This window comes from Anolis sagrei, chromosome 5, assembly GCF_037176765.1.
Source record: "Anolis sagrei isolate rAnoSag1 chromosome 5, rAnoSag1.mat, whole genome shotgun sequence".
NCBI lineage: Eukaryota > Metazoa > Chordata > Lepidosauria > Squamata > Dactyloidae > Anolis > Anolis sagrei.
Genome location: NC_090025.1, coordinates 90,658,208 through 90,677,158, shown reverse-complemented (window position 1 = coordinate 90,677,158; position 18,951 = coordinate 90,658,208). Strand labels below are relative to the sequence as shown.

The 18,951-nt window shown below is 39.9% G+C and overlaps 2 protein-coding genes across 2 annotated transcripts in view; both read left to right on the top strand.

The window, feature by feature from the left end:
* Positions 1-18,951, top strand: part of CDC123 (cell division cycle 123) — a 350,374-nt gene that overhangs the window by 180,880 nt on the left and 150,543 nt on the right. The gene's annotated exons all lie outside the window — the stretch shown is intronic.
* The window catches only part of DHTKD1 (dehydrogenase E1 and transketolase domain containing 1), a 77,440-nt gene that overhangs the window by 39,509 nt on the left and 18,980 nt on the right, over positions 1-18,951 (top strand). Inside the window, exon 10 of the mRNA XM_060778272.2 lies at positions 18,422-18,561. Within this exon, the coding sequence (XP_060634255.2) occupies positions 18,422-18,561 (140 nt within the window). The remainder of the gene's footprint in view (positions 1-18,421; positions 18,562-18,951) is intronic.

The window sequence follows — 18,951 nt, the reverse complement described above, 5'->3', positions numbered from 1 at the left end:
TGTACCTGCAACAATTACTTCTTCATATATTCCCTCCAGGTTTCTAAATATCTTTTCTATATATCTTTTTTGACCTTTATTAGGCACATATACATTCAGAATTGCAATTTTTACCCCATAAATTTCTCCTTTAAAAATTACCCATCTACCTTTAGTATCCACCACCAAATCATGTTGTACCACCTCTAAATTATTTTTCATCCAGATGGCAACTCCGTTTGTTTTATTATTCGCTCTAGCCACTGCCACTGTACTCCATTCTGGCAAATTTAGTATTTTTCTGGGTCTTTCCTTGATCTATGTGTTTCCTGTAACATTATACAGCCAAAATTATTTCTTTCCATATATCTTCTTAACCGTGCCCTTTTATTATTTGAAGCTAAACGGTTAATATTCAAGCTGATGCACTTCAGAAATGATCCCATTTAAATGTAGTGTTTTTTTTGGCTCATTTTCCTCATTTCTTTTTGCCTTAGTTCTTGTTAACCCCCTATATGCCTAATGTGGTTTTAGTAAGAGACTAACCTCCCTCCCCTCCATTGAGCTTCCTTGACCTCTGTTTCCTTCTACCCCTCTCCCCATTTCATTTAATATAATATAATACCTCCATCAATGCCCTTTACCTTTTTCCCTTTATCTTATTTCCAAATGAACGTTTCTTTATATATATATATATATATATATATATATATGTTATTATTTCAGTTCGGCCATCCTAATAAGGGTATACCTCCTCAGCCATACTGCTAAATTCCATCCCATCTCATTGTGCTTTTCCCACTTATTCTAACTTGCCTCTTATATTAACATTAATACTCAATAATCATAATACATAATAATACTTTTTCATTTCATTTTCTATCACATGAGATTAGATTAACTTGCCTTTAAAGAGATGTTACTCCAGTTCTCTTTTTTCCCCCTCTCCATAGTTCTAGGCCCTTGGTCAACCCTTTCAGCTGTGCTGACAATAGCAGCTGTGCTGATAAGATGTTTCCTCCCTACTCCAAAATCCTAATACAACCCTCTTTAACCTTTAATATTATGTTTTTAGTTTTATTAATAACATATATCATTATATAGTCTCATTTTATATTTTCATTTATCAATTTATTCTTAGAAACTTAGTTTAACCATATACAGAAAAATACAAAAAAAGGAACATACCCCCATTTCTAAATTAAATCTTAGTTCAACAGTTCATCCAATCTTCCATAGTATCATTGCAACTCTAAGGCAGGAAAGAAATATAGTTAAATAAAGTCTAAGTTATATATTTCTGTTTTACTCATCATCTTCTCCTTCCTCTTCTTCCTCCTCTTACTCTCCTTCTTCCACGATTTCTTCTTCCTGGGAGGTTGCTGCATGTCATCTGTGTCTTTCTTCTTTTTACCTTTATCCCTTTTTTTCCTGATACCAAGAGATTTCAGCATTTCCTCGGCTTGTTGTGGTGTTTTGGCCATATACCTTTTCCCTTGACGAAAATGAATAATTGCCATCGGGTAACCCCAGATAAATTGAATTCCTTCTTTATATAAAGTTTCAGCATATGGTTGTAATTGTTGTTTGATTTTCAGTGTTTCAATAGACAGATCTTGTTTCACTATAATTTGCTTGTTTTTGTAAAGGGCTTTCCCCCCCCCTTTAATTGTTTAAATATCTCCTTTTTTTTACTCTCTGTAGTAAACTTTATGATAACCTGTCTGGGTCTTGCCCCTACTCTTCTCATGCTCCGATGTAACCTGTCAATGTCCATTATTGACACCTCAATTTGGTTTTTTTTTTTTTGTTTTTTTTTGTAGCCATTTCACTATTTATTCTTTCAACTTTTCTTCATTATCCTTATCTTTTCCTGGCCAATTTCCCAGCCTTAAATTTGCACGTCTGCTTCTATCAGACAACTCTGCTAATTGGCCTTTCAGTTTTCCAATCTTATTCATGTTATCCTCTGTTTGTTTTTCCATAGCTTGAATTTTGTTTTCTAGTACACCCAGCCTCTCTCCCATTTTTATCATAGTCTCATTTATTGTTTTGAGGTTGTCTTGCAAAAATTTTCCCATATCTTCAATTGCAAATCAGCCCGCGTTAGCGGTGGTTCTTTCGGAGGCATTTTAACTTACCGATAAGCCTTATTAAAGTTATCTCACCTTATAAGAGTCTCAGGAGTTTCCACTTATTCTTTTAAAGTGTCTTCCAACTTCTGGTTCAGTTCAGATAACTCTCTCTTTTTCTTTTATTAAGGCTTTCAGCTTAATTATTATTCTTTTGGGGAGAGAGGTGTAGATGCAACTGCTCACTCCAGCCGCATGCGCAAAAGCCCGATCAGAACACAAATTCAAAACTACTTTGAAAACAATGAAACAGAAGATGTCGGGGGACTTCCGGGTGCATGAAGATGGCGGAGAGTCGCACACACTAGAGCTCTGCAAAGTGTGTGAGCGTTGGAGTGGATCGGGTAGAGCTTTTGCTCCCTTCCCAACTGTGGATCGATACAGAGGGAACAGCGAAACCGGGTGGGTCAGCCGATGGTCCAAAAGGGGGTCTTCTCCTCAAGAGGAGATCTCTGAACGGACCCGGTATTGACCCCGAGGTACGGCGGGTCGCTCCAAAACGCAGCAAGCCGAAGAGCCTGCATATCTCCGGCCACATGCATTTTTAAACTAAGAAGGAGGAGAAGGAGGTAAGAATAATAAACATCTAAAGGGAAGAAAGTGGTATCGGAAGAGATCTATAAAGATCTTCCCCAAAAGAGGTGAAAGAGAATAGAAAAGAATAATAGCTACGGCTAGCGTGGAAGGAAGAAAAAGGAGGTGGAGGGATTGAAAGAGGAAACCCAGATAAATAAATAAATAAAGGAAAAGTAAGGAAAGAAGTGAAAGAAGTGAAAAGAATTGAGTGGAAAGAGTGGAAAGTAACTCAAGAATTCACGAATTCAAGAAGGAGGGAAAGGAACGAAAGGAGCAAAAGAGAAGTTTAAGGAAGAGAAGGGAAGAGGAGGGAAGAAGAAAGTGACCAATAGTAACTAAGCTGGAATAACCCTATATATTCTATGTACATATATACAATGATATAAACTTTGAAATCACAATAATTGCAATAAAAATTGATGGAAACCTAAATATAATATAGAACGAAAATTGATTACAGAGCTGGCAAAGGAGTTGACAAAGATAAAGACAAAGATAGACTGACCTTGAAACAGGGGAATGTTTTGACGAGGGGGCTGAGAGGAGTCTAGAGGGAGGAGGGAGACGACCTTGGAGACTCCTGTCGCCGCGTCTGAGAGGCTGCGCCATTGCGCCATCGCGCCGCCCTCCCGCCCCCACCAGGCCGAGACAAGGTGGAAGAGAGGAGTACACGTGGGGAAACCACGCGGGAGCGAGCGAGACCAGCGAGCGAGACCAGGAGGAAGGAGGGGGGCTAGAGGAGGAAGGAAGAAACGCGAGAGAGAGCACAAACAACGCGAGAACTGGGGAGAGTAAGGAAATAACGCGAGAACAAGGCTAAAGACGCGAGACTTGGAGGGAGAAGAAAACCAGGAAGTGGAAATAGAAAACATCGCGAGAAGAGAACCAGGAAACAGGAAGTGAAAATAATAATCAAATAAATAAGAGAATAAAGCACAATAAGAATAATACGGAACAAAGAGGAAGACGAGAGGGGTCGCAGAGGAAGAAATACAGCGAGGGTAAGGAAGAAAAGACCAGCTTACTGAAAGGGGAAAAGACAAACGTCAGAGGCTCAAAAATAAAATAAATAAAAATAATAATAATAAAAAATAGAGGAAAATAATAATAATATAAATAAATAAATAATAATAATAGCAATTGAGAAATATAAGTTGAACAAATAAACAAAAAATATTGCATAATTAACTATCAAGAATATATTAAGAAAATACAAAAATAATAAATAATAAATAATAAAATAAAATAAAATAAAATAAAAATAAAAAAGCTGGTGAATTAAAAGGGGGAGGAAAAAAGTATATAAAGGAGGACTCTCATAGAAAACTATAACTGAAACTAATATACCTTGTCTTGCACAATTAGATAAAGAAGCATAGAAAGAAATCAGAACAAGATTAAAGACATTCAGAGAAAATAAGAGAACAACCCCATAGTAAGAAGATGTATAACACAAGGAACAAAACAGATAAGACTGACAAGACTGACAAGACAGAGAAGAATGAGAAGGGCGACAGAGAACAGAAGGAAATGAAAAGTACCACAAGAAGAGTCTCTCTACCAGAGGAACAAACGCTGAAAGATTTACTTGAGAAAATGACAGAGAAAGTAATGAAGGAGATACAATCAGTGAAGGAGAAACAAGACGCGGCACAGAAAGCATCCCAAGAACAGATGGCAGATCTGAAAAAGGAAATAAAAGAGGAAATTGGAGGAGTAAAAAAAGAAATAACATTAATGCAACAAGAATTCAAAGACCTGAAAATGGAAAAGACAGAAATCAAGAAGACTCAGGAAGCTATGCAGGGAAAAATTAGACATTTAGAACAGAAAACAGCGAAACTAGAGGAAAAGTGTGAAAAGATGGAGGCGAAAGAACTGGAATTTCAATTGAGACTGAGAAACATTGAAGAGGACCCAAAAGAGAATATAAGAGACAAAGTGATTGATATTCTAGCGGAACTACTAGAATATACGGACCAAGAGATGCAAGACCAGACAGATAGAGTCTATAGAGTAAATACAAATTTTGCGACAAGAAACAGAGTAGCAAGAGACGTGGTGGTGCACTTCGCAAAGAAAACTACAAGAGACGAAGTTTTGAAAGTAAACAACAGAAGAACAGTATATTATAAAGGGAAAAAAATCATCATATTGAAAGAATACCCAAACACAGTGTTAACGAAAAGGAGAAAATACAACTTCTTAACGGAAGAATTAAAAAGACGAAGAATAAGATACAGATGGGAACGAGAAGAAGGCCTGATGGCATCTTATAGAGAACAAAGGTATTGGATCAAAAGTGTCGACAGGGCAAAAGAATTTCTAGAAAAGATAAAACGGGAGGAAAAGGAAAAAGACACAGATTCAACAAAGGGAAAAGCGAGAAAAAAAGAACTAGAAGAAAGAAAAAGGGAACAAGAGAGGGAGGAAGAAGAGAGAGAGTCGAACATGGTAAAGACAAATGGCAAACAAAATCTGGATGGACTAGAACGAGATGGACCTAAAGAGGAGGAAATAAGAGAGGAAGGACCTGAAGAGAGTGAAGGGGAGGAAGAAAGGGAGAAAGAGGAAATAGAAGAAGAGAGGAACGAAAAGGAAGAAGGGACTAGAGAAGAAGACAGCAAACAATGAAAGAGTTAAAATTATATTCAAATAATATTAATGGTCTGAATGTGCCGAATAAAAGAAATAAAGTTTTTTTTAACCTGAAAAAGAAAAAGTTTCATATTATAGCACTTCAAGAAACACATATAAGGGAAGACCATATAAAATATCTGGAAAACAAAAGTTTGGGCCAGTCATTCATATCCTCAGCAAAAGAGAAAAAAAGGGGGGTAGTAACATACGTAAACAGGGACATTCCAGCGGAAATAGCATTTAAGGATGAAGAGGGAAGATTCCTGGGGGTAAATATAAAAATACAAGATTTGAAACTTCTAATCTGTAATATTTATGCGCCTAATGACTCCAAGATAAAATTCACAGAAAAACTAAAAAAAAAGATAGAGGAGCAGGAATATGACCACCTAATAATTATGGGAGATTTTAATGGGGTCATGAATAGGGAACTAGATAGGAGTAAGACAAACTACACCACAAAGAAAACTAAAGACAAAGGAAACCTTCCAAATATAATGATAAAAATGATGAAAAAACTAAACTTAAAGGATGTATGGAGAACAAAGAATGGTAACAAAAAAGACTACACATATTATTCGGCTAGATTTCAAAACTGGTCTAGGATAGATATGATGTGGACAACAACACAAATGATAGGGAAAATAAAGAGCTTTAAGATTTTGCCGAGGGCTGACTCAGATCATTGCCCCCTGGAACTAAGGATAGAGCTAGGGGACAAAATAAGAAGATGGAGATTAGACGAAAATTTGATAAAAAGAGAGGAAGACATAGAAAGAATTAGAAATAAACTAAAAGAATATTTTGAATTAAATGATAATATGGAAACAAATACACTAAATCTGTGGGAAGCAAGTAAAGCAGTAATGCGGGGCCATTTTATACAGCAAAAAATAGTCAGAAATAAACAAAAAATGGAAAAGATGAATGGGATTAAGAAAGAATTGGAAAAAGAGGAACAGAACCTCAAAAAAAGCCCAAAAAATAGAGAAATAAACAGTAAATTAGAAAACCTACGTAAACAATTAGACCTATTGGAATTAGAAGAAAAAGAAAAACAATTAAAGTATTTAAGACAAAATTACTTTATGAATGCAAATAAATCAGGAAAATGGTTAGCGAATAAGCTACGAAAAAAAAAAGAGAAAGTACACATAACCAAAATAAGAGACGGAGATAAAATATACACTCAAGAAAAGGAGATCAGAAATCAATTCTTTAATTTTTATAAGAAATTATATCAGAATGAGAAGATAGATAGGGAAAAGATATACCAATATTTAGGAAAACAAAAAATACAAAAGATCTCAGATGAACAAAGGGAAACACTTAATAAGGAAATATCCGAACAAGAGATAAAAACGGCAATAAAAAATCTAAAACCAAATAAAGCTCCAGGCCCAGATGGGCTGTCATCGGGCTATTACAAAATTTTCCAACAAGAACTCACACCATATCTGAAGAAAATAATGAATAATATAAGAATGTATAAAGAAATACCAAATTCCTGGAGACAAGCCAATATATCGGTAATACACAAGGAAAATTCGGACCCGGAAGAGGTTAAAAATTATCGCCCCATATCGCTACTTAATGTAGATTATAAGATCTTTTCCAGTATCCTAGCGGAAAGATTAAAAATAATTTTGGAAACATACATAGAGGAAGATCAAGCGGGCTTCCTACCCAACAGACAACAAAAAGATAATGTGAGGACAGTAATAGATTTGATCGAGTATTATGAAATTTACCACCAAAAGAAAGTAATGTTTATGGCCGTGGATGCCGAGAAGGCATTTGATAATGTCAATTGGGATTTTTTTAAATTTTTAATGAGGGAGATTGATATGGGGTACTATTTCCAAAATTCAGTGGAAGCAATTTATGAAGAACAAGAGGCCAAAATTATAATTAATGGACAGGAAACAGACAAGATTCAGATAGAAAAAGGAACCAGACAGGGCTGCCCCTTATCACCGTTAATATTTGTCCTATCATTAGAAGTACTGCTAAAAAGAATAAGAGAAGAAAAGACCCTAGAGGGCGCTAGAATACAAGGATTGGACTACAAATACAAAGCGTTCGCCGACGATATAATTTGTATTATAGAGAACCCAAAAGAAAAAACAGGAAATTGGCTGGAAGAAATAAAAAATTATGGGGAAGTGGCAGGATTTAAAATAAATTTGGAAAAAACTAAAGCAATAACAAAAAATATCGGAGAAAGAGAAAAGGAAGAGATACAAAAGAAATGGAAGGTGCACATTGTTCCAAAAATAAAATATTTAGGGATCCAGATAACAGCAAAAAATCTACATCTTTTACAAAATAATTATCTAAATAAATGGAGGGAAATTAAAGAGGATATGAAAAAGTGGAAAAAATCAAATTTGTCATTAATGGGAAGGATCGCTTCGATTAAATTGAAAGTCTTACCAAAAATGATATTCCTATTTCAAAATTTGCCCATAATCAGGAACATGAATGAGATTAAAAAATGGAACAGGGATATCTCTAAATTTATCTGGAATGATAAAAAACCAAGGATACATTATAAAAATTTAATAGAACAAAAAGAAAAAGGAGGATTGGCTGCACCGGACCTAAAAACATACTTCGAAGCCTGCGCTCTAACATGGGCCAGAGACTGGACCATGTTAAAGAAAAAGAAATTATTAACATTAGAGGGGATAGATCTAAGAGCAGGGTGGCACCATTATATTTGGTATAAAGGGAAAGAAAAAGAAAAAAACTTCGGGAATCATTTTATAAGGTCTACAATTCTAAAAGTGTGGGAGAAATATAAATTAAAACTGTACAATAAAACACCAATTTGGATATCACCCCTGGAGGCAACGCAAAGAAGGTGTCTGGGGTGGAATGACTGGCCTGTCTACAAAGAAATACTAAAAACTAAACAAGGGGAAATAGAAATAAAAGAACAACAAGAACTAGTCCAAATCGACAAAAATATATCATGGTTCCAATACTGGCAAATTAAAGAAAAATTTAAACTGGATAGGAAATTAGGATTCGCACAAGGAGACGAATTCTGGGATACCATCATGAAAACAGAAAGAAAATTAATAACCAAATTATACAAAAAACTATTAGAATGGCATCTGGAAAAAAATGAGGAGAAAAATTATATGAGAAGATGGAACGAAAATATTCAAAGAAATATTAGAAAAGAAGAATGGAAGGTAATTTGGAAAAAAAGATTAAAATTTACATATGCAATAGAACTAAGAGAGAATTGGGTAAAAATGTCGCAAAGGTGGTATTTGACACCGAAGAAATTGGGCAGAATATATAATAATACAAGCACGACTTGCTGGAAATGTAAAAATAAAGAAGGGTCCTTTTTCCATGCATGGTGGACGTGCGACAAAGCGAGAAAATTCTGGAGGGAAATACACAAAGAAATTCAATCTATGATGAAAATACAATTGCCATTGAAACCAGAAATCTTTCTGTTAGGGATGTATAATAGAAAATTAGATGAGAATAAAGATAAAATACTATTCTTGATACTAACAGCAGCAAGGATGTGCTACGCCAAAGTATGGAAGCAAGAAGAGATACCAGAGATAAATGATTGGATAACAAAAATATTGGATATAAGAAATCTAGACAAGCTAACTTTTCTACTGTTAAAGAATAAAGAAACCAAAAGGAAAGAAACGGATTGGAGTGATGTTACAGAATATCTGAAAAAGAAGAAAAAAGAAATAGTATTATAAGAAATACAAAAATAGACTGAATTACGCCAAAAAGAGGGAAAGAAGAAAATTCAAGGACATATACAGCAAGAAGGCTGATAAGATCTTCCGAAGATACCAGGAGGTCAAATTTTAAATTTTTTTTTCTTTTTCTTTATAGTTTTCGCCCTGTTCCTGTGGCCTGCATTTACTTTAATATTTTCACCTTTTTTCATTTTTTTTTCACTTTTCCATTTTTTTTCTTTCTTTTTCTTCATTTTTTTTCCCTATTTCTTCTTTTTTCCTCGCTATGTTTTTATGTTTTATGAAAATTTCAATAAAGAATATTTAAAAAAAAAAAAAAGAAGAAGATGTCGATATACAGAAAATTTGGGATGCCGGAAAGGCGGTAATCAGAAGAATATGCATATAGCAATCTGCAATAAAAAATAAGAAGAAAAGGGAACAGATGCAAACAATAATAAAAAACCTAGATGAGGCCGAAAGAAAATTGAAGCAAGACCCAAAAAACACTAGCTTAACACAAGAATTAGAGATGCTACACAAACAAAGGATACAGTTAGAAACAGAACAGATGGCAAAAAAATTAAAATATGCAAATCAGACACATTTCTGTAATGCAAACAAAGTGGGATCCTGGTTAGCCAGGAGAATAGGGAAAATGAAACAAAACCAATACATCACAAAAATAAATACAAACAACGTAGAATATACCAAAAACAAGGACATTATTAATCAGTTTAACACATACTATAAAGCACTATATGCAAAAGGACAAACTCAGACGGACAAGATTATGCAATTTCTGGGACAACAGAAATTGGAGAAGATCTCTGAAGAGCACAGAGAGAGTTTAAATAGAGAAATAACGGAGCAAGAAATTCTCTGAATCCTCCCCCAGGGAAGCTTTAACTCACCCCATCCTAGAGCTTAGCCCCCCTGACATCCAGGGGCTGAGCTGGGTGGTTGATGTGTTGCGACTTCGTCTCCTCTCCGGAGAATTAGCTCCTGAGAATCGGCTCCGCCATTACAGCGGCGGCTCCCCTGTGGCGATCCTCAGGCCTATGGCAATTCGGCCTGCCAGCTAATTCTTCGGGAGGATCGATTGGCGGCTGAAAATTTCGGCGAACCTTCCACCGCTGCTGCCTGTCCCATGAAGACCTGGGAGTTGCGACTGGAGCTGCCGGCTCGCCGCAAAGAACAGGCCGCAGTAGGCCCCATTGCTGTGACTCTCCAGAAGGCCCGGACAGATTTCCATCTGGCTCCACGTCGTTCGGGTAAGGGCCGCAGCGCTCTGGGCCCACCAGTAGGCCTGGGCCTTGGCACGCCTCCATCTGGCCGTCATCTGGCCCCATGCTGCTATTGGGGGGGGGGGCTGCGCAGAAACAGGGGAGCCTAGGGATGATTATTGTTGCTACCAATTTGAAAGGAACCAAATTTACCATCAAGTTAGAAGGGAGGCTGTTCAATCGCACCTCTTCCTTTATTAAGATAGTAATAACTTAGTAGTAATTATACTGTATGTATTGTAGCGTGACTGGAGATAAGAATGTAGATCTATTTGGTCACTTTCCCCTGCGTTTCTGCCACCACGTGAGGTAAGTTATAATATTGTGAGAAATGGCACACTGGACGCAGAATTGATGGAGATGAGGCAGTCTTCAAACAAAAGTTAACAAGTTTATTGAGCACAAAGCGTGTGGTTGCAAGTTGTAACTTTTCTTATAGAACTCAGAATAATGCTTGGTTAGTTGAATGTTACACTCTTTCAGGTTCTACAGTATCTTCCTGAGGTGAAGCACTTATTACAAAACAAAATTTCAATACAGGGATGTCTCCCTTATCTGATCCTCCCCTGATCAAATACTTAATAAGCTTATTCTTTAGCCTTTCTTTAGACTAACGGAATACTGGTTATGTTTCCCTTATCAGCCTCTCTAGCCTAAGAAACTTCCAGTAACTTAATCTGGCTTTCCAAAGCCTCGAAACTTTGCTTCACAATTCACTCTCTTTCAGCTACAACCTCCTAATCTTTCCTCTATTAATTCCTCACACTCAAATCTTAACTCCTGACTGCTCACTCCTCTAAACCTAAACCCTAACTGAACATTAACTGTTGTTTTTTCAAACTCTCCCCTCTAAGCTCCTCCCACTTCTCTCTCTAGCCTACATCGTCTCCATGGCTTAGGCCGCTCCAGCATTACTGCAGCCAATCTAAACACAAATACAGTTAAAATCATACAATTTATAATCAACTTCTGTACAGGGGCAAAAGGGAAAACGCTCTTCTAGGCCCCGCCATCGAGCCTCCGGGCCGCCGTATCATCGGACCCCACGCCGTTTCTGGTGGGGCCGAAGCGACCCCCGTGGAGCCTTCCAGCAGGCCTTGGGCCTTCAAGGCGCCGTTGCCAGCCAGCCCCTCGCAGTTTTGGGAGGGACTTGAAGCGCTCCTGTTGGGCCCGCCAACAGGCCTTCTCGCAGAGAAAAAGGCCGCAAGCAGAGCAGCTAGTGCCTCCGTCGCCACCGCCGCTCGCCACCACGGAGGCTTGAGCGGCAGCAGACTGATCATCACCGTTGCCACCATTGCTGTGTCACCGCAGAGGAACAAAATACAGCTGGCTGTTCATCGCCGCTGCCACCATTGCTGCAGAGGAAGAGCGGTAGCCCCACTCCCCCCACTATCGCTGCTGCCATCCATCATCAGGCATCGTGGATCTTGTTGCTGCCCCTGCTGCCTTTCCCCATGTCCAGTCGCTCGGGAGAGTGTCCACCTCACCTGCCATACCGGAGGTGAAGGAAGAGAAAAGGACAGGAGCTGCCACACCACTGGGAGGGGGGGAAGAAGAGGAGCCCCCCCTCCCGCTGCCCTGAGCTTTCTCAGCTGCTACTCCTTGCCATCTTCTATAAATTTTTATTTTATTCTATTTTGTTTTGTCTGGTGTGTGTGTGGGGGGCTGCTTTGGTGTGTGTGATATGCTGTGTGTTCTACATGTGTGGTTAATGAATAACCAACTACCTTCCTACACAGCCCCCTCTAGTAGAGTCGTGTTGTGTTAATAACATCAACCTTCTAATCTGGAAAGCTCACTGGCAGTGTGACTATAATAACAACTGTTGTCTTCATTGCACGAATCTACATCTTTTCATGGAATTGCCGCTTCTTCTCCTTTGACGGTCGAAAAGAATCCAGGGGATCTGGCCAGTGGGTGCCAGCTTGTATTCCACGGATCCAGGAAGCCGGGCTCCTTGTGTTTAAATTGACCCTCTTTTACTGGAAAGCGGTGTCATATAAGAAGGCACTAATCCCTGAACTTGTTTCAGCACTATGTCACTTTAGCCTAGAGCACTTTATTAGATCTACCTCCTATTCTGCCAGAGCCCATGCTATTAACTGGTCCCAAAGTATCCTATTGTGATTAACTTGTTGTAATAGTAGCACTTTAAACAACTGTTCCGAGGCCTTGCACTAGCACTTAGCTTCATCCTTAGCAGGTTGACAATTTATCAGCACTTTATATTCTAGCTGTTTACCACTTATACTACCTGTTTACATCCATTGCACAAGTGCACTTTGCTATCAAAACCCGACAATGGGAACGAAAATTGAGAAGGGGGGGAGGTCTCCTTGGGGGGAGGGGTCCGCAGGCGGGGGGATCGCCATAGAGGTGGTGACAGGTAGAGGGAGATACGGGAAAGGGAGAACAAAATACCCAATTCGGTCCAAATTTTATAACAACACATTGGCAGCTTCTAAATATACAAATGAACAACAAATTCGGCCCAATTCCAAAAATTACCCATAATACAATTCAACAACCTATTCGACGCAAAATTAATAAGGATATATTGGCAAATTCAAAACACTCTCCTGACAAGGTACAGCTGAGGTGCCAGGATGGTCCCTCCAGGTTAAAAGTGGTGCTGTTCAATGCTAGGTCAGTAAATGGGAAAACTTCTATCATCCAGGATCTAATCCTGGAAGAACAAGCTGACCTGGCTTGCATTACAGAGACCTGGCTGGACGAGGAGGGAGGGGTGAATCTTTCTCAACACTGTGCAGCACCAACCAAGGCCTGGAGGGTGGGGAGGCGGAGTCGCAGTGGTCTATAAGGATTTTATCCCCATGATCAGCTGCCCCATACCACAGTCATCTTCTTTTGAGTGTATCGGCATCAGGATAGGTGACCGGGACAGGATAGGGATTCTGTTAGTGTACCGACCACCCCGCTCCACGACAGTCTCCCTACCTGAGCTAGCAGGGGTGGTCTCGGACTTGGCTTCGAGTTCCCAACGACTCTTGGTGCTGGGAGACTTCAATGTCCATGCCGAGCCCCCCCCCCCCCTTCAGGTGCAGCTCAGGACTTCATGGCCACCATGGCAACCATGGGCCTGTCCCAATTAGTAACTGGTCCCACCCATAATGCCGGGCACATATTGGATTTGGTTTTTTGTCAGGGATGAGATGAAGGTGACGAGGTGGAGGAGCTGACCATCGCTCCATTGCCATGGACCAATCACCACCTGATCAGGTTTAGACTTACTCTGCCTCTTACCCTCCGCAGAGGTGATGGACCCATTAGAATGGTCCGCCCCAGGAGACTTATGGATCCTAATGGCTTCCTGGTGGCTCTTGGGGAGTTCCCCACCTCCTTGGCTACTGACTCTGTCGATGCTCTGGTCTCTCGCTAGGACAGTGAGATGACTAGGGCAATTGATACAATCGCTCCGGAGCGCCCCCTCTCGAGTAGCCGAGCTAAACCATCTCCTTGGTTTACTGAGGAGCTGGCAGCGATGAAGCGAGAGAAGAGGAGGCTAGAGTGCGTGTGGCGTCAGAGGCCTACCAAATCAACCCAAACAGGTCTGAAAACCTTTCTAAGGTCCTACGACATGGCAATAGCGGCGGCACAGAAATTATTTCTTGCCACCAACATTGCATCCGCAAAGAATCATCCAGCCGAACTATTCCGAGTCGTCAGAGGACTATTAAATCCTCCGAAGAGCGAGATCCCTGACTACTCGGTGGCTCGTTGTGAAGCATTTGCTCGGTTCTTTGCAGATAAAGTTGCGTTGATCCGGTCTGACGTCGACGACATGTTAATAGCGGTCTCTGAGGCTGTAACACGAGCACCTGCTTGTCCAGTTTTATTGGATTCATTTCAATTGGTTCAGCCTGAGGATTTGGACAGGATCCTTGGAGAAGTGAGACCCACCACATGCGTCCTAGACCCCTGCCCATCCTGGCTGATAAAAGAAGCCAGAGGGAGATTGGCTGAATGGGTAAAGGTGGTGGTTAATGCCTCCTTAAAGGAAGGAAAATTTCCAGCGAGCTTAAAGCAAGCTGTTATAAAACCGCTGTTGAAAAAACCATCACTGGACCCCACTCGATTCGACAACTATCGGCCAGTTTCCAATCTACCTTTCTTGGGCAAAGTCGTGGAATGTGTGGTGGCGACACAACTCCAGGGATTTCTGGTAGACACTGATTATCTAGATCCAGCACAGTCTGGCTTTAGGCCAGGACATGGATCAGAGACAGCCTTGGTTGCCTTGGTAGATGATCTTCGCCGGGAGCTTGACAGGGGTGTGTGTCCCTGTTAGTTCTGCTGGACCTCTCAGCAGCCTTCAATACCGTTGACCACGGTATCCTTCTGGGACGCCTCATAGATATGGGACTTGGGGGTACTGCCTTGCAGTGGCTCCGGTCCTTTCTTGAGGGACGGTCCCGGAAGGTGTTATTGGGCAACACCTGTTCGGCCTCACAACCGTTGTCGTGTGGGGTCTCTCAGGGATCAATTCTGTCCCCGATGTTGCTTAACATCTACATGAAGCTGCTGGGAGAGATCATCCGGAGTTTCAGACTAAGATGTTATCTCTACGCAGATGATGTCCAAATCTGTCACTCCTTCTCACCTGTTACCAAGGAGGCTGTCCAGACCTTGAACCGGTGCTTGGCCACTGTGTCGGACTGGATGAGAGCTAACAAATTGAAATTGAATCCATACAAGACAGAGGTCCTACTGGTCAGGACTGTAAGACCGAACAGGGCATAGGGTTACAGCCTGTGTTAGACGGGGTTACACTCCCCCTGAAGACACAGGTTCGCAGCTTGGGAGTGATCCTGGACTCATCGCTGAGCCTGGAGCCCGAGGTCTCAGCGGTGGCTGGGAGAGCTTTTGCACAATTAAAACTTGTGCGCCAGCTGCGCCCGTACCTTGGGAAGTCGGATCTGGCCACAGTGGTCCACGCTCTTGTTATGTCCCGAATAGATTACTGCAACGCACTCTATGTGGGGTTGCCTTTGAAGACTGTTCGGAAACTTCAATTAGTCCAACGGATGGCGGCTAGATTACTCACCGGAGCGTCATAAGGGGAGCATACCACCCCCCTGCTGTGTCAGCTCCAGTGGCTGCTGATCCAGTTCCGAGCACAATTCAAAGTGCTGGTTTTGACCTACAAAACCCTTTACGGCTCCGGCCCAGCGTACCTGTCTGAACGTATCTCCTTCTACATCCCACCTCAGAGTTTAAGATCTTTTGGGGAGGCCCTGCTCTCGGCCCCACCTTTATCACAAGTGAGACTGGTGGGGACGAGGGACAGGGCCTTCTCGGTGGTGGCCCCTCGCCTGTGGAATGCACTCCTCGGGGAGAATAGGTTATCAACTTCCCTCCTCTCCTTCAGAAGGAAGTTAAAAACCTGGATGTGGGACCAGACCTTCGAGTAAGCTGGCAGTTGGACAAAAGACAACAACAACCAGAGTAGAAAAAGACAATGACGATGCTAGATGGATCATGGATTTATGAATCGATGAACATTGGCCACAATATGATTTTATTGCTGCGATTGTATTGTTTGATTGTTTTAATTAGTTATAATTGTTGACGATATATACATAAACGGACAAACAACCGAAAATATAAGTATACAGAAAGGAACACGATAAGGTTGCCCTTTGTCCCCATTGCTATTTATAATGACATTGGAAACACTTCTAAACAACGTGAGAAAAGACGACGCACTTAAAGGAACAAGGATTAGAAAATACTCTTACAATCTTAGAGCTTTTGCAGATGACGTAATCTGCATGGTTGAAGATCCAATAGAAAATTTGGAAAAGTGGATAAACAAAATAGAAGAATTTGGATCGGTAGCAGGCTTCAACTTAAACAAAAACAAAACTAAAATACTAACGAAAAATATAACAAAAGAAAGACAAAAATTATTAGAAGAAAACAGTGGGATACAAGTAGTGGAGAAAATCAAATACTTAGGCATAACTTTAACAGCAAAAAATTCACACCTTTTAAAAAATAACTACAAAACTAAATGGAAAGAGATCTGCAAAGCAATGGACAAATTGAGATATTTAAACCTCTCGCTACTAGGCAGAATTTCAGCTATTAAAATGATGGTCCTATCCAAGCTCCTCTTCTTATTCCAAGCCATCCCAATAATTAGGAATACACAGATCAAGAACTGGAACAGAAAAATTATAAAATTTATATGGGCAGGAAAAAAAACCTAGGATAAAATATACAAATCTTATAGACAATAAAGAAAGAGGCGGCCTAGGACTTCCTGACCTGCAATCATACATATCATGACACATGTGGACTAATTTGGATAAAAGACTGGGCCAACCTCAGCAGAATAAAAGAGTTAGCGTTAGAAGGACACGATTTGCGAAGTGGTTGGCACGCCTATTTATGGTATGCTAAAAGAAAAATAGAAAAGAATTTTGGCAATCATTTCATCCGGTCTTCATTGATTAAAATATGGGAGAAATACAAAACTAAATTTTACAAAAAAAAACAAAACCACCTTTATGGGTCTCCCCTTTGGAGGCAATGCAAAGAAGAGAGCTGGGATGGGAGAATTGGCCTAGGTATAAAGATATTCTGAAAAAAGAAAGAAAGGGATATAGAATAAAGACACTGGAAGAGATAAAGACATTGTACGGAGAAATTTCATGGTTCCAGCATGGGCAGATCAATGAGGCTTTTAATAAAGATAAAAAGTTGGCTTTGAAACTGGAGAAAAACATTGGGAAAAGGTTATGATGTCAGGAAAAAAAAGGAATTACTAAACTATACAAAATATTACTAAGTTGGCAGACTGAGAAAAACAAAACAAAGAGTTGCACATCAAAATGGACGGCAAAACAATTGGAACCACAGATTAGGGAAAAATTGGAAGATCAAACTGAAATGGATTAATTCTTATGATTTGAAAGAAAATTGGATTAAAATGATGTACCAATGGTACATTACACCTAGTAAGTTGGCAAAATATTATAAGAATGTCTCCGAAGCCTGTTGGAAATGTCAAGAAAAGAAAGGCACTTTTTTCCATCTATGGTGAACATGCAAGAAAGTTCAAACATTTTGGATAGAGATTCACGGAATTGTAAGCAAAATATTAAACTTAAGAAAGGAGATGAAAGCGGAATACTACCTATTGGGAATATTAGACTTCAAAATCGAAAAGAACAAAGACAAGCTCCTCTTCCACATGGCAACCGCGGCAAGATTGGTGTTAGCCAGACAGTGGAAAAATAAAGAAATACCAACGGTAGAAGAATGGAAACTAAAACTAATGGACATAATATGGATGTACTAACACAATATATGAAAACCAAACCGATGACCGGAGTAAGCAAGACGGACTGGTCCCCAGTCAAGAGATACCTAGAAGCTAACCAATAACAGATATACAAGAGATTAGACAAGAAGAGAAACCTAATTGAAGACAAAATCAACACTAATAATGTTATTCGGGGCAAATCAGTAACTAAGGGTACTAACACTCCCTCTCACACTTTCCGACTCCCCACACGCTCCTCCCCCATCCCCTTTAATATATATATATATATCTTCCTCCTTTTTAAAAAAAATTATATATTTTTTTCTTTTATCCACGCCCTACCCCCAGCCTCACCCCCCCTTTTCCCACTCTTATGAACTCTTTCCTATTTTTAGTTAAATAGCAGATATGTCGATGATTATTACCCTCTCAATGTATTCCTAATCAAAAACCTTCAATAAACATTATTATTTAAAAACTTTATCTTTAATTTGTACTCATTAGGATTTTTTTCTTCCTGACTCAGATACTTAACTTTAATAAATAGGGTTTTCTATGTGACATTCTGTATTTGGGGACTGAACACCCTTCATCATATAGGGCAATGTGAAAGGCTACAAATTCAGTACTTTATGACCTGATAATAATAGGAAAAATGATGAAAAATAGGAAGAACGGGCACCAGATATTCTCACAGTAGACTGACCCCTTGAGCACCAAAATGGCTTCAAATTACATACCAAACATTGCAGGGTTGTTATAGAGTTGTTCTATTATTTTGTTTTTAAAAAGGTTTCAATATTCGTCTGAGCGGGCAAGATGTTGGTAGAGGAACTTTCAGCCAGCGGCATGCCATGTTGGTTTGCCAAGAGACAGGTGAAACCTACATTCCTCTGAATCATATGTCATCTGAACAGAAGGGCTTTCTTGAGGTAAGTTAATTTTTAAAAAGCATCGTGCTTTACAAAATGCCATAGGTTTCAATTATACACACATGTAATAACTATAGGTTGACTATCCCTTATACCAAATGCTTGAGACCTGAGAAGTCTTCGACAAGGTCCCCCATGACCTTCTGGCAAGGAAACTAGTCCAATGTGGGCTAGGCAAAACCACGGTGAGGTGGATCTGTAATTGGTTAAGTGGACGAACACAGAGAGTGCTCACTAATGCTTCCTCTTCATCTTGGAAAGAAGTGACAAGTGGAGTGCCGCAGAGTTCCGTCCTGGGCCTGGTCCTGTTCAACATCTTTATTAATGACTTAGATGAAGGGCTAGAAGACATGATCATCAAGTTTGCAGACGACACCAAATTGGGAGGGA